Source organism: Gavia stellata, chromosome 6 (genome assembly GCF_030936135.1).
Source record: "Gavia stellata isolate bGavSte3 chromosome 6, bGavSte3.hap2, whole genome shotgun sequence".
NCBI lineage: Eukaryota > Metazoa > Chordata > Aves > Gaviiformes > Gaviidae > Gavia > Gavia stellata.
This window is the reverse complement of record NC_082599.1, coordinates 30629357-30644788: the sequence shown is the minus strand read 5'-3', so window position 1 is coordinate 30644788 and position 15432 is coordinate 30629357. Positions and strand designations below refer to the sequence as shown.

The following is a 15432-nucleotide window of genomic DNA, read 5'->3' as shown; positions in this document are numbered from 1 at the left end:
GAACAGTTCTCAGTTCCTCTTTGCCAGTGCAAGGAGATGTTGCCAATGCAATTAGTTTGTCCTATTTCTGATCTGGTTGCCTACGCACACTGTAACACGTAACATATCAGCAAATGTGTTAAATAAGAAAGAATAGGAATGTACACCAGGGAAAAGGCACATCTAACTATGCATTCATTAGTGGTTTATTTTGAAAAAAATAGTCTGCACTGTTCATATTTTAGTTAGAAAGATAATTAAATCTGAAGGAAAAACTAGAAGTTAGAAATCATTAAAAATGACTGGTTAGGTGTCTGATCTTAAGAGTCGATGAGTAACTAGAGCATATGCATGCCTTGCTTTATATCACAGCTTTACTATTTACACTTCCATTCTTCAGCTCTTTTATCACATTGGTCTTCCCTGGCAGAAGAGATACTTGGGTGAATCATAAAGTTTAGAATTGTGATTCATTGTTAAAGACAGCTCTGTTTCTAGCTGTCTTGTATAATGAAGGTTTTGTTACAAATCATGTCAGTTTAAATGAACATGTCACAAAATTAGAACTTGGGTCAACGCAGAGAAAAGAGAATAAAAGGGTTTAATGTTTTTTTGGTTTTGCTTTAAGAACAGATTTTTTTTTAGTATTTTTTTAAAAAATAAGTTTGTTAATTATTTATGCAAATGATGGACAGGTATTTATGTCTAAATCTGAGCATAGTAACATAGCATTTAATACCTGAGCAAGAAATTCATTGTTGTAGTCATGAACCTTATTTGAACAAGGCAGATAGATAGTCACGACAATTGTGTTGAAATTCTATGATGAATGAAAATCTGCAGTCGTATCACTCGTAAAATGCCTTTTTACAGGGCAGGGCAGGAACGTGTTGTAGAATTGCAGTAACTTAAGACTTCTGTCTCTTGTTCGAAACTCTCAGGAGAGGATATTATGCATGCATCATCAAGGAGTTTGAAACTTCCTTTTGATCCTATCCAACAGGAACAGGAAATGTAGAGAAAAGCCATATTTTGCTGCAACAGCATTTATGTTGTGTTTATTTTCATAACCTGTTTCTCATAACAAGAGTAAATTGACCAGATGTCTTGATGAATCACCTGAAACCCAGGAGGGAGAGACACAGAGTGTTGGCAAATACAAAATACGAAAAAAATTAGAAAAACTAGAACAACAGAGTAAATGCTTGATAAAGCCAGGCTACTAATACTTGACGGGGATGTGGGCTATAAAACTCACTATGAGAGGAACCTGCTCGAGCTAGGCTGTGCTAAGAGATAATACTTTGTATTCTTAAGGCTGACATTTATTAGCACACAGATAACTTCAAAGTAGTGGTCTGCTCAGTGAGATAGATTAATGTATGAAGTTTGAAATTGTGAACAATTTAGGCAGGTATGCGTTATGTTATGCTCATATCTTAAAAAAATCTGTGTCGGTAAACCTCAGCTCCAGTGACTTCTGAAGGAACTTTGAAATACAGTTCAAATCCCTTTTGAATTGTGTATGAAAGCCTAGGAAACTTACTTACTAAAAAGGCTTGTTTTGCCAGTGTCTTCTGCAGATTTAAGTAGGGTTTGTTGGACTGCATCCCAACGCTAGTGAAGAGGACATGTAGCAGATGAGAAGCTCGAGTGCCCAAACTGCAATAGCCTAATCACATCATGATGTATATGGATGGATGCACATGGTAAGGGCTATCCCAGTGACCAAAAAGAGATTTGCAAAAGGATGCACAGCCTGCAGTCCTTGCCACCATAAATCTTCCTCAGAGGTTTGTAGGGGGAATGGGATGAAAATTGTGACATCTGTCAGCATATTCTGTAATAGCAACAGGGAGGTTATTTGTAAAATTTAAGCAGAAGCTTAAGTAACCTGGCTGTCAGAGAAAATATCTGAATAGCTGTACTTGATGTCACTGGGAATTGACCATTATTAAAGAGCTGATCCTGAGCTCTTGCAGGGTGTATGTAGAGTTATTTGAAAGACAACGGAGCAAGGGAATTGGAGGAAGCTTCCGAGGATGGCCATGAAGCACACAAGGAGGCCTTGCAGGCTTGTTTGAGCCATGGGGAGGCTCAGGGGCAGAACTGGTGGTCAAAAGCACTTCCCTCTCGCTGTGACTAAGCAGGGACAGCAGCCCCCCTCCCTGGGCATCGCTTACGTGTGTGGGGAGGGATTTGCTCTTGTGGGGGTGCTGCTCCTTCATGGAGCTATAAACTACTATTTTAATGTTGTCGAGATTTAGATGAGAGTGCCCTATTGCCTGGTTCATATTTTAGTCACTGTGAAGGACAACGGGCAGCTTCAGGTTTTGTACTGAAGTAAGAATTTGGACAACAGTGTTGAAGAGCAGTATTTACATGAGAAATTAGTTTTTTACTTACAAAACAAGAGCCAGAATCTCCAGGCAACTTTATTAGGCAGAAACACATTGTTATTCGCTTTGGTGCATAAAGAATCATCAGGCTTGTATTTTCACAGTATTATTGGCACATGCTCCTGCTTAAGATACTTTGTGACAGAAACATTTCATCATGCAGTGTCTCGTCTGCCATGTCCCACAGAAAAAGAAATAAACATAGTTGAAATCATAGCCTAGGCAGCAATGATAGTAGATGTAAGAAAAGTTAGTGTACTGAAATAATTCTTGCCTTTCTAGAAATGAAACAGAATATTTTTGTTGCTAAAAGTACTTAACAATTGAAAAAACGGTAGCAGAAGTGTGTTGTAAAACAAAGACATAGAACACATTCATTTGTAAAATACTTTAATTTTTGAATTGAATTGAATTGAAAAATTGAATCTCACATCTCAGTGAAATCTCAATGAAGTATACTAATAATGGGAACACTGGCTAGTTTTTCATATAAACCCACACATAACAAGACTTGCTCAAATACAGCCTTAGTGTTTTGTCATGCCAACAACAAATATATTAGCCCATAGCCCCCTATCGCTTGGTGGAAACAGTGCTATCAGATAAAGTTTTAATTACATCAAAGTCCCTTGTCTGGAAAATTTAGACTGCCATTTATTTCACACCTTTCTTCTGGGAGGTAATAATTGTTAAATACCAAAAATTTTGTAAGTAAATGGTTTCCACATTACATTTGATTTTTCTGTTAGCAGTACTCCTGTTTTATGTTTTCACTTAACAATTCTTGGACTTAATTTAGTAATAGAATAGCCATGCTCTTTCCATTTACTGCTAATGGCTGTAATAAATATAATGTGGTTGTATAGGCAAAATAATTAGTCTGGCGCTGCATGGCTTTATCGTAGTTGAAGACACTTCTCTGTATAGTGAGTTAATCATTGATCTCAGTGACTTTTACAGAATGTAATTAAAGAACCATGGGCTTGATCAGAGAGGCAGGGGATGAGTTTGCCCAAATTAGGTTGTGAGTGGAAAAAGTAACTAACTCCACTAACAGTAAGAGCATTTCAGATGTCAAGTAAGACATTCACCTGGCAAAAAATAATGTATTAATGGAATGTATACGGTTGTCAAAATCCCTACTTTAAGTAATGGAAAAATACCCACTCTTCAACAGGAACAAGGAGTATATACCTTTCAAATTGATACCTAAATCTGTAGAATAACAATAGGAAAATGGAATATAGAGCAAATCATTCAGGTCTTGTTAACCAGAAGTAACATGAATAGTTATGGACAGGCACTATGAAAATTAAGATTCAGGAACTGATTTGGTATGCCAAGCTGTCCTCTAATTTGTGTTGTTATTAAGGTGAAATATTTAGGTCTCAAGAATGAAGAATTTTCCTGCTTTGATTGCTATAGTACAACTGACAGTCAATCTGGAAAAAAACCAAAGTGTTAATCCTCAGGGGAGCTTCTCACTTGGGTCTGCTTGATGTAAATTAGATACACTAATATGAGGCTGAAAATATTTATGACAGAGTGGGTAGATGCCTACGGAATAATGTTTAATAACCAAGAAAGATAAGGGAATGAATATTGGCTTTAGAACAACTCAATTTAGTTAGAAAGAAAGTATATTCTTCAATGGATAATGTTTATGGCCTATTAAAGGACTAGATGGAGAGGAAGTGTCTAAACTGGGTATTAAACATTTGAAGAAGGTTATTAAAAGTTATTGGGTTGATCAGTGGACTGTCTTTTAGCCCTTGGCTAGGTATAGTTTTCGTTGCTAAAAATGGTGGTCTATATCTCCCTGAGAATGCAGTGAAGATAATGCAATTAGTTTTGCTGATGCCAAGGTCAAACTCAAGACAGAGGATTTAGGTCTGACCTCTGTGAACTTTCACATGGTAGAACTAGTCTGAACTGTGTTTTTACCTTGGGGAAACCATATGTGTTATTAGCAGAGAAGTGTATCTCACAAGCATCTGAAACCATAGCCTAGGATTGTATTGGAAGATACTGGTTTGACTTGTGTTTTTCCAAAATATTTGTGTAATTTTAGGAATCCTATAGTAGGTACAGTTAACACAAAATCGTTGTATGGATTTTCAGTTTTCAGATACTTAGTCTTGCTCATTGAATCACTATAATTGTATCTGAAGAAAAAAAGGTTTTCTCATGTAAACTACACCAATAATAATGGGATTTGACAGAATAATTGTATTAGACAATGTACAGCTGGTCAGTCCCCCAATAAGCACAACTTAATGCAGTACTGAGCCTATTACAAATAGCGCTGGCAGCCCTGCTCCAAAGGGCAGTCAAGGATCAGGGAAGCTGTTTGCTTAGCATCTCTGGAAAAACAAAATCCCCTCCCTTTCACAGTGTTTTACCACAGACATGTGGCAAAAACAATTCACTTGGGAACTTTGGATATGTTTAAGTAGGCACATGATGAAATGGACCATGTGTGTCATCAAGTTCAGCTTCTTACAGTGATCATGAGGTAGAAATTTAGTTTAGAACTGTCAGACAAAAATTTTTTTCAGAAATCATAGGTTGCTAAACCTTTGCAATTACCTTACAACAATCTAACCTAAAAAAAAAAAAAAAAAAAGAAAATTTCCTCAAGTATTCTTCCTTCTTCCTCCAGGAGGAAATAGTCACTCATAGCCAGTTTTCTGTTTTATTTTGAAACTTTCCACTCAAACCACATTTTTCTCCAACATTTGAACTTGATTATGCCATAGTAATTTTGTTAGTAAAATTTACATTTTTTTCAATTCACATACCAGTAAAACAATTATTGTCAGTACAATTGAAGTGCTATGCTTAAATTATAGAGCAGAGTGTAATATAAAGCATGATATTCCCTCATATGTATACAGAATGATATATTGTGTTCAGATGCAATGTTACTGCAACAATCAGTGACCCAAATTACTTTCACAGTCATTATGAGATACTGCATATACTGTGTGCTGTCAGGTGCCAAGAAGCATAAATATAATTCTATTGTGTAAACAACCAGAAGTTTCCAATCTTGTTACTGCATAATAAGTTTTATGTTGTTTTAGGCAAGGAAATAAAGTTAGATTTACTGAGGCTTAGGTTAGAATAATAGATAAGCAACCATGTTAAAAAAATTTTAAATTATCCATGAGGAACAATAGTAGAGCATTGTTAAAGACTATGTTAATGAAACAGCCTTATTCTTTGTAAATTGTTATGTTCCAACTTCTTCCTTTTGTACCACCTGTAGTTTTCTTAAGAAACTATTTTTTTTCTTATAAGTAATAAGCTTTTATTCAGGATATGGCTATCCTGTTATAAAACGTTGTAGCCCTATTGGCTGATACTCCATCCCTAGGAAACATGCTTTGTCCTTCAACCCTTTCTCAAGACTAAAAATTGCTGAAGAACATCAGGCAGCAATACTGTTGTGGGTGGTTGAGTGGTGTCCAGAACTCAAATATGTTTCTAAATTTTATGTCTGCCCCTTTTTCTAAAATATATGCTGCTGATACAACTTTGTAGCTTATACAATATTCAGCAACTTAAAATGGCATTGCAGGTTTTTTAATGTCTGACTTATAGGCTATATCTATAGGAAAAATGATAACGTGAAAAGTGGTATAACAGGTGTGGATAACATGATGCAACCTTTATAATGTTTACAGTTGTCTGTAAGGTTTATTTTTTTCCTGGTAGGTCCTGATAAATAGAAGTTTAAACAGAATCTCAAAAAAGTCAGAAAGGTCAAATGTATTCACTCAAGATATAACTGATTGCAAATATTAGGTTGTTGTATAGCTATTCTGGGCTTTCAGTGTGATTTTGTGGTAGAATATTCTAGACTTACTAAATTGAATAGAGACATTAATGAAAAAACTGCTGAATTAAACTCTATACCTTTTTGCTTCCAGCGATTACTTGTCGCAGACAAGACGGAGGACAGGCTGACATCAGTGAGTGCCTTAAACACTCTGGCCCATTACCATCCTTAACACAGACGTGCCAGGTTCCCTGCCAAGATGACTGTCAGTTTACAAACTGGTCAAAGTTTTCTTCCTGTAATGGGGACTGTGGAGGAGTCAGGACAAGAAAACGTACTCTTGTCGGTAAGAATAACCAGAAAAATAATGCATTTTATTAATTATTGCTACTGTTTTGATTAAAAGCTGTGTTGTCTTGAGGTTCCCTTATGACAAGCAAGCAAAGTTTGTCATCATGGCAGAAAGCAGACCCAATGTCACTGTCATGCTCTATATACTGTTGGTGGAACAAAAAAATAACCCGTCGGGAGAACAAACTCCTGCCATATGTCTCAGACTCTTGATCATGGGGAAGTGGCCAGAGAGAAAATGGGAATATATAGGAGGCCAGGATTTCTTCTAAATGGAGTGCACGTAGTAAACCGCAAAGCAGACCCTTTATTTTCCTGACAGGCAAGTCAGCATTTTCTGTAGTTCCAGGGAGGTGAAAAATGTAAAGCAGCATAATTAACCAACAATCTGACCCAGTCTGAGGAAATAAAATAAAAAAATCTTTACCTGTATTTTTGTTGAGCCCTGTATTATTTTTTTCACCAAAAGGGGCACAATTGTTTTCTATTTAAAAGGTTTCCATAACATGTTTATTCCAAACCCTGATTCTGCATCCTGCTTCTGTGCACAGAGGTCAGGAAGGTTGCTGGTTTATGGTTTATCATTTGCACAGAATTATGTCCTTGAGATTATCTATTTGTGCTAAGCATTTAAAAAATATAAGAGACAAACCTTTGAGGTTACACTCTCAAGCAATTTCTCTGAGTTACAACTTAAAATATGAAAATATTTTTCAAAATCTTTTTTTTTTTCTGCTTAAACTTTATTTTACTGATAGTTTTCAGGCAAATGTTGGACAATTTAGTGAATGCTGAAAAGCATATAACCCACAAACACTAACTGATTGCCTCAAAGGTGTAAAAAGCCAAAGACCTTAGGGTCTTCAACATGATGTAGGTAGCGTGAGTCACTCAGAGAAGTCCTGGGGTAGGAAATCTCTTCTCTTCACATCACTCCTAAATCACTTTCAGTCCCAAATTTGGTTAAACAAGTTTAATTCTACTAAGACAAGAAGCTAGATTTGGAAAACTGATAATGAAAACCAGAGTGGCCATAGACCCTATTAATTATTTGCATTTTCTTGATTTATGTGTCTTTTCTCAGCTAAGAGTTTAGGGAACAGGTCTGCAATTTGTTTTGATTCTTCAGCAACAATGATTCCATGCACAAGCTGTATCTTGCCAGCATTGTCTAACCAGATTGAATTCTCACCAGATTGAATTGGGTCTGTTTTCTTTGGTTTTGTTTTTTTCAAACTGAACTGTAATTGAGAAAAAAAATGTTGTTGAAATTCCTCTGGAGCTTCCAATAGAAAACCTTTCAATAGAAAATCTAGTGAAAGTGGATTTTTATTTTTTTTTTTAATTGGTGACAGACCAATCAACAATCATCTCTCCTTAACAGGATCAGATGTTAACCCACTTGCATTCCAATTCCTACTGCTGGTCTTGGCTACACCAGGACTTCCACCTCAGATGGTGTTTTGGTGCATTAGAATTACTATGCCAGCTGAGTGCTTTTCAGCCTCTTGCTATAGATCATAATTTTCAGCCTTACACTTTAGTTTACCTCTTTTGAAGGTCTTAGCTGCAGTCTTGAATGTGAGATTTGTGATTAACCTAGTCCTTTCCCTGGCTGAATATTTGTTCTCCAAGTTCTTTGTGTTCTCCATTCTTCCATTGTCTTCATCCAGTAGCTCAGACCACAGCATGAGCAACTGCACCTTGCTTAATTTGCTGCCCTATTTCTTGACACAACTAAGAATGCTCTTACTTTGGGTCCCTTGAAACCTCCTGAGGTTTTAGTTAAAAGAATAAAAACTTTTTCCAATGATGTCCAACCCCTTGCCACAAACTTTTCCTTGTTCCACGTGATGGACACCCTTCCACTTGGAAACATTTTTTTTGCTTCAACTTATTTTTAATCTTTTTTTTTTATTTCTTCTGCATGAAATGAAGAGAAAAAAACCATGCTTTGCCTCTAAATTATAACTGAAACTCCAGAGTGAGACTTGGCCTCTGTCACAGCACTATTTGCCAATTAGTCTATATTGTCTGTGGTAGAGGAAAGCTAGCTAAGGGGGGTGCCCATTAGCAGCCTCAAAAAGAATGTGATAGAATCCAAACCCTATCCCCCACTCCATTCTCCTGTAAATCAGAAGACCTGTGGACAATAAATAATTCATGATCTTCAAGAAGGCTCACTGTGGCTGTCTTATAACTCCAGTCAACTTTATGCCAGGTTTGGTTCCACAAGGGAAAAAAAACCCTAACAATTTTTTTTATTTCAAAAACAAAGCAAGAAAGAACAGATTCTCTTATCACACTATTAACACTTTGAGATTCTTCCCTGTCCTAAGTTAAGTTACCCTTCAAACTTGCTAAGACTGTTATGTGCTGTGGTGTATTCTCTGTGGCAATGTGCTACCCAGGTACACGTAAAGCTGACTTGGAGTGAATTCATAATGATTTATGGTGAAAATGAGGAGGAGGAGGAGAAGTATATTTTTAGTATAAAGTTGTGTTGTCAAAGGAAAGAAAAATTTTTCTTCAGGTATCTTTTTTCTATTCTAAATGAAGGCAGTAGTAATACAAGCACTAAGGGAGCTGCAAGGTTGTGTCCAATGGCTTTTTTTAAATAGCAAGCAAAATACTACAGAATATTAATTTACAATAGTGTCTAAGTAACAAGCATTTTTAAAACTACTTCTGCAAAGACTTCTACATTAATATATATGAGCTGTCTAGTATGGAAAGGAAAACTGAGCAAACTTTACCAAAGAGAAGATTAAAAATAGATTTAATGGGAAGTGGAAGGTGAGTGGATGGCTGTGCTCCACTTGGGGAAGGAAAATGAGAAGAGATTTGAAAAGAAACAAATTCACAGAAGGAGCTTATTCTATTAGAGAGGACGAATGGTAATTATTAACAAGTGTACCATAAGCATTAAATGAAAGGATTTTGACATTTTGAAAGAAGGTACTACTGTAGCAAAGATGCATGTTACTTCCTTCTGCAATTTTCTTCAACTTGAGAAAGTTTTATCCAGAGACAATTTTTTTTATTGGACAGCACACACTGCTGATGAAATAGGGGGAAAAGGGTATATTTGTTTAATTGCTAACTTTTTCAAACTGGACTCCCCAAGCACTTTTAAGCAAAGTAAATATAAATACATGGCTTTATTTTAAAAGGTGTTGCCTTTGTGCAAATTGTAGGCATCCATTACTTAAGAAATTCAAGTAATTAACCTAAATGAATAAAGATTAATGTAACTAGTTTTAGACATATGTATTTGATTGCAAGCGTTTGTTACAGAAGTCTAAATGAAATTTTTGAGGAGATGTAAACTGATACAAGCTTTCTAAAATAATTATTTTTTCTTTCTAGGAAAAAGTAAGAAAAGGGATAAATGCAAAAATTCTCAGTTATATCCTCTGATTGAGAATCAGTTTTGTCCGTGTGACAAGTACAGTGCTCAGCCTGTGGGAAATTGGTCAGACTGTATTTTACCGGAGGGTAAGCTGGAAGTATTGCTGGGAATGAAGGTACAAGGAGACATTAAGGAATGTGGACAAGGCTATCGTTACCAGGCCATGGCATGCTATGATCAAAATAATCGACTTGTGGAAACATCACGATGCAACAGTCATGGTATTTGGAAACCTCTTTTCTTTCATCTGTTTATTTATCTGCTTTATTTCATTTAACATAATATGTGTACAGGTAGAATTAATGGATTAATATTTATTGCTTAGGCTGCATTTTATCCCGGGAGACCTTCAAACCCCCCCATACATTTTTGCTGACTTGCAAAATAGTAAACTTAATTTTTACTGATTACTACAGTGCAATATTTAAAAGTAAAATCATGGTAAATTACTAACCAGGTATTTTAATAGATAAAAGTAAAATCTTATTGTTTTTCATGGTAACTGTACCTGTAAAATTGAGAATTAAGCCACTTAGAAGGGTCAGATCCTCAAAACATAAACAGGGACAGCACAGGACTATTTTGGAAAGGCTGAAATTATTTCCACAGATTCTTTAGATAGCTTTAATCTCCTTAAATATCCTTATCTCTAACATTTGCTCTTCAGCACCTTAACAGGAATGCATTGACCTGAGTTCAACAGCACACACCACTTTCTCTGTGTAATTCTGTCATGTGTAAAACTAGGATGTTTAAAGACTTTATATTCTTTGTATTCACTTTGCTCCTGGAGGGAACACTGTTCCTTCCTAAAGTGGATGCATCTATAGTGTTAGGATCAAAACTGGCACTTTCTGATTTTCAGTGAGCCAGAAATGTGCTAATTTATATCACTGGAATTTTTGTGTTCATTTGTTTTCCTGCTTGAAGTCCAAAATTGTATGATCTGAGCTATTGGTATGAAAAGCTGGATGTTAGTCTCAGTGCCATTAAAAGGTCAATGTAAGTTTAATTTGTATATGTATTCTACTTTATAGTGTTAAATTAAGATAAAAGAAATCTCATTAATTTACTTGGATAAGGTTAAAATAGCTAATCAAATAAATTGAATGACTTAAGGGGATTTTAATTAGCACTATTAATTCCTGTTTAGACCTATGATAAATTAGAAACTGAATGTATCAAGCCAAGCTGTAGCATGTCTTTGTGATTCAATGGAAAAGTGGGCGTTCAGCTTAATACCTCAGAGCAAAGCTGGAAGATAATTTTGTGAAGAATTTTCTCCCATGTTTATTTTTATTCAAAACCATCTTTTGCTGTAGTTAACTCATACTGAAAAATAAGTTTGCATAAATGCATCTGAATGGCAAAGTCTAAATCCTAAACTTGCATGGGACAGGAAATCTCTCTTTCTACTCTGAGAATGTTCTTTAATTCCATTCTCAGCTGTTTGTTCTGGCTTGAGGTCCACAAAGATTTAGTTTTGTTCTTTTGGTAGACTAAAGAGGACATGTTACACTTGCTTAGCCTGACCAGGACGACTTGCCATCTTTGTAGTACCAAAAGGTGCAGCTACCTCTAATGACCAGCAGTTGTGTGAGCACAGATCTGCCTGGGCTGGGTAGTTGTCCTGAGGGAATTAGAAAGCTGGTAGGGAATGCTGAAAAAAGAGTCATGGAACAATATGAATTATTCGGAAGACACCGTTATAAAATACAGAAATGAAATTTTTTCCTATTTCTTTTTTGATTTTTTTAAAAACTATATGTGACACTATGTTAGAAATTAGAATTCTTTCAGCATTAAGTCCAGAGTGACCTTTGAAAAGTGGACAATGATAAAAGAACTTAAGTCCATGGGAAACTAGAGGGACTGATGGCCTACTGCCAGTCAGTTTTCGTTGACTTGAAGAATGGGGACTGTCAGGTTTTGTGTCAATAGCCAAAAAAGACATGAGGGAAGAAGCTGTCTGTCCAAGAGCAAATTATAGGTGTTGTATGTGGTAGGTAATGTGTTGCTTGAAGTAGCTTGCAAAAAGAGGTGGGAACTCTTTCTTTGTGTAGAATGAGCATGGACATAGCTGCTTTCAAGCCCTGGCAGTGCACACTGAGGTGCAATTCCATAGCAAGAATCAAAGAGATAAAAGAGGAATCAAAAATGGAAAAAAAGGATATTCTCAACCATCTTTGTTTACCCTGCTACAACTCTTCATGACAGCAATTTCTAATCTAATGAATTCTGTCAGTGAATGTCGCCTACACTCACAGTGACCGCAATGAATAATATAATCCAGCACAAAAACTATTAACAGTATATCGTTATTATACTTAACCATAGCTAGTGCTACTGTTTACATGATGTTGGCACTAGCAGGCTCCAGAAACAACCTTCCCAAAACGTGAAATAGCATTGCTTTGTTTTGTTTTTTTCTTTCTACAGTTCCATCCCATTTTTAGCTCTTTTTTGTAAATTGGAAATGTTTGTGAGTCATTACTATATTTATTGGTTCAGGTTGGGAAGCCTGAACCCTTTGTTTTTTGGGGTTGTTTTGTTTTGAATTCTTTCTCTCTAGATCAGTTTATTAAGGTGTCTGCTTCTTTGATTTCCCCCCATCCCCGTTTCATTACCTGGTTTTGATAGTGAAGCACAAGGCATCTGTGTGTGTTTTCTTATCAGTTCCATTTGAGGGAGAGAGTACCTTTATCTTGGTCCATGGTGCATGGGCAGATGAAGCTTGGAATTGCTGTTGAACTAATCCTGCATTCCTTGCACTTCCTAAAATTGTTTGACAGGAATTTCAGGTGTACAGGCAACGAGGTATCTAACCTGCCTTTGATGGTAAGGAATTAAACTGATGCTAGGGAATATGTCACTAAAATTATGGTTTCCTTTCCAGTAGCTCTTCTAGACCAAAAATCTATTATTGATGAGTGTTGTACATACACGTAGTACAGATTATTTCTAAGGCTTACCTAATTTATTGTCTGCCTTCAGCATTTTTCTGGGTTTAGCATGCTTTTGCAGATACAAGGGGGCTAGAATATGTGATACAGATGTTTCAATCTAACTTCAGTATGTGTTTGCTGCCTTTTCAGAACACCTGCTTTGTCTTCATGATTTACATTCTGATGATTTGGGTTTTTTTCTCAACATGTATAAACCGCTGTTTTGCCAGTTAAATCTTATTTTATATCCTGCCAGTATTTATGTTTTCCTTGTTATTTTCATACCCTTGGTGTAGGACAGTTCTTCAGTTTGGCATCATCTCTAGATTTCAGTGTGCTGTTTGTTTGTTCGGTTAAGAACAAACGTAAAAGCTACATTATGCCAAATCAACAAGGGATTTCTGTGGTATCAGAATAGTTACCCCACCTGCTAGCAAATAAAAGTGCCTTGTAGCTTCCCATCAATCTGCTTTTCGTTTTTCAAGCTAAACTTGACAGGACTCGTAATTCAAACCTGCTTGGGTTATTTTTGTAAATTCTGAGAAAGCTGCTTATTTCTCTATGGAAATAATAACACTGAATTTTGCACTGATTTTGTAACTGATCCAAAGTCAAGTTTGACTGCTATGTTATCTGCTTTATTCAGAAATATGTTTTACTCTTTGTTTCTGTGAGTCTGTTATTTCTTTTCCAAGTAGTATAGCATGTAATTGCAGTTTTTATGGGATATGATTTGGTGAATTAGCTTAGACTAGGAGAGAAATCAAGACCATTATTTAAGGAAAGGTGTTTCCTGTGCAGTGTACAACTTTTACTTGAACTTCTGTTATCTTTGACACTTTGAAGTAATGAGATGGGAAACAGGGATAATTGTCTTTCTTCACCTGTGACAACATCCTGTGACAATCTGACAAGAGGGACAAACTACACCCACACTGATGTTATTAATATATCATGGGATATGTTGTGTGATACACTAAAATGCCACAAGAAACTCAGATTGTGAGACTGTCAAAAGTTTTATGTAAATACTGCCATGTTAATTTATAAGGCCATGAACAGGTCAGTGTTGCAAGTCATGCTGTTTTGACTGGGAGGAATCAGAAGACAGACCTGCTCTCCAGTGCCAAAAAATTCATAAGCTGTTTGTTTTGCAAAACGTTGTGTGCTTATAATCACAATTCAGTTGACTTACTCAGGAAAGAAAAGGTAAACAGAAGCAGAAAAATAAATACTTCAGAGCTCTTTTTACTGCTTGACACATCTCATTTTCAAAAGATTTGAGAAGAGTTAATTAATACTTTCACAGACACCGAAGAGCTGAAGGAAGGGTGCAACACAAGGAAGGCCCTGAATTAGTAGACCCATAAGAGGATTCTTGCGATAATCTTTGACATTTTGTGTGCGGCTATAAAGTCCCAAGCATGAACAAGTTTCTCAGAAAGACAGGAGTGACCTAAGAAAAAAGGAAAGGCAAAATATGGTTAAATAAATCTGTTGTTACTGCTAGGTGAGAACACCGGAGAAGCAGAGGGCAGAGTCCTTCTGAAGAGGGTCCTTAGCTTTCTGTAGTTTAACAGGTGCTTCAAAAGAAATACCAAACTAACAGCTGAAAATAGATCTGTTTCAGCTACAAAGGTACAAGGTGGGGTTTTTCTTATTTTCTTTTTTATCTGTGTTTTTTTCAGTATTACATATCCCTAATATTTTAAATTTTTTTTCAAAATACTTTGTTTCAAATTTGAGCACATTCAGCAGCCATTTGAAATAGTCTGCCACTGGTTTTCTTCGGCCATATCAGTTCTGTGGAGTGTGGGCAGGAGCTAACAGCTGACAGTTGTCAGCAGATGTGGTAATGTCAGCTAAAAGTGGTAACTGAGCTGTTGTTTACTTGTTTTCCTTAATGGAAGACACATAAATTGCCCTTTTTCTGGTTCCTGCTTTGTTTCAGTACTACATAGGTAATTTTACTGGAGAAATACAAAAATGTATAGTTTGTGTGATAGTCAAGCGTGAGAGGTTTTTCCCATTAGAAAAGCAGCAGTTGTTTTTCATAGCTTTATCCCTGTCATCACTAGCGTACTAGAGCTCTGTGGATAATGATATGTGTCTGCCAACAATCTGTTTCAGTGTATTTGTGAAAAAAATTGAAAGAGAGTTGATTCGTGGTCCCTTTAAACTGTGCCTTGGAATTTTCATCACAAAAAAATCCAAAGCAGGCCACTGTCATGCTTACGAACTACTCTGTTTACCCTTTAGTATTTAGTTTTCCTCCATAATATATCAATTATGAATCATGACCCACATAAACTAAGCTGTGATTGTGTTTGTATGCACGTAGTGAAGGCAAACATCATAGGATGGCGGACAGATGCAGCATTTTTATATAGGTCGTATTACCCTTCTTAATTCATGTCAGTTTACTGTTAAGACCTTAGGCACAGTCAACCAGTCCAGGATAGTTTGTCTGCTGCCTTATTAGTGTGAGATTATTTCCCCCTTTAGCGTTAATTAAATGAGATGCATTGATTTGTGCTGTCTCTACAAAGCCCTCCATGGCTA

The 15432-nt window shown here is 36.2% G+C and overlaps 1 protein-coding gene across 1 annotated transcript in view; it reads left to right on the top strand.

Annotated features, from left to right (window-relative positions):
- THSD7A (thrombospondin type 1 domain containing 7A) overlaps nucleotides 1-15432 on the top strand; it is a 217854-nt gene that overhangs the window by 159097 nt on the left and 43325 nt on the right. Inside the window, exons 13-14 of the mRNA XM_059818868.1 lie at nucleotides 6314-6508; nucleotides 9883-10146. Of these exons, the coding sequence (XP_059674851.1) occupies nucleotides 6314-6508; nucleotides 9883-10146 (459 nt within the window). The remainder of the gene's footprint in view (nucleotides 1-6313; nucleotides 6509-9882; nucleotides 10147-15432) is intronic.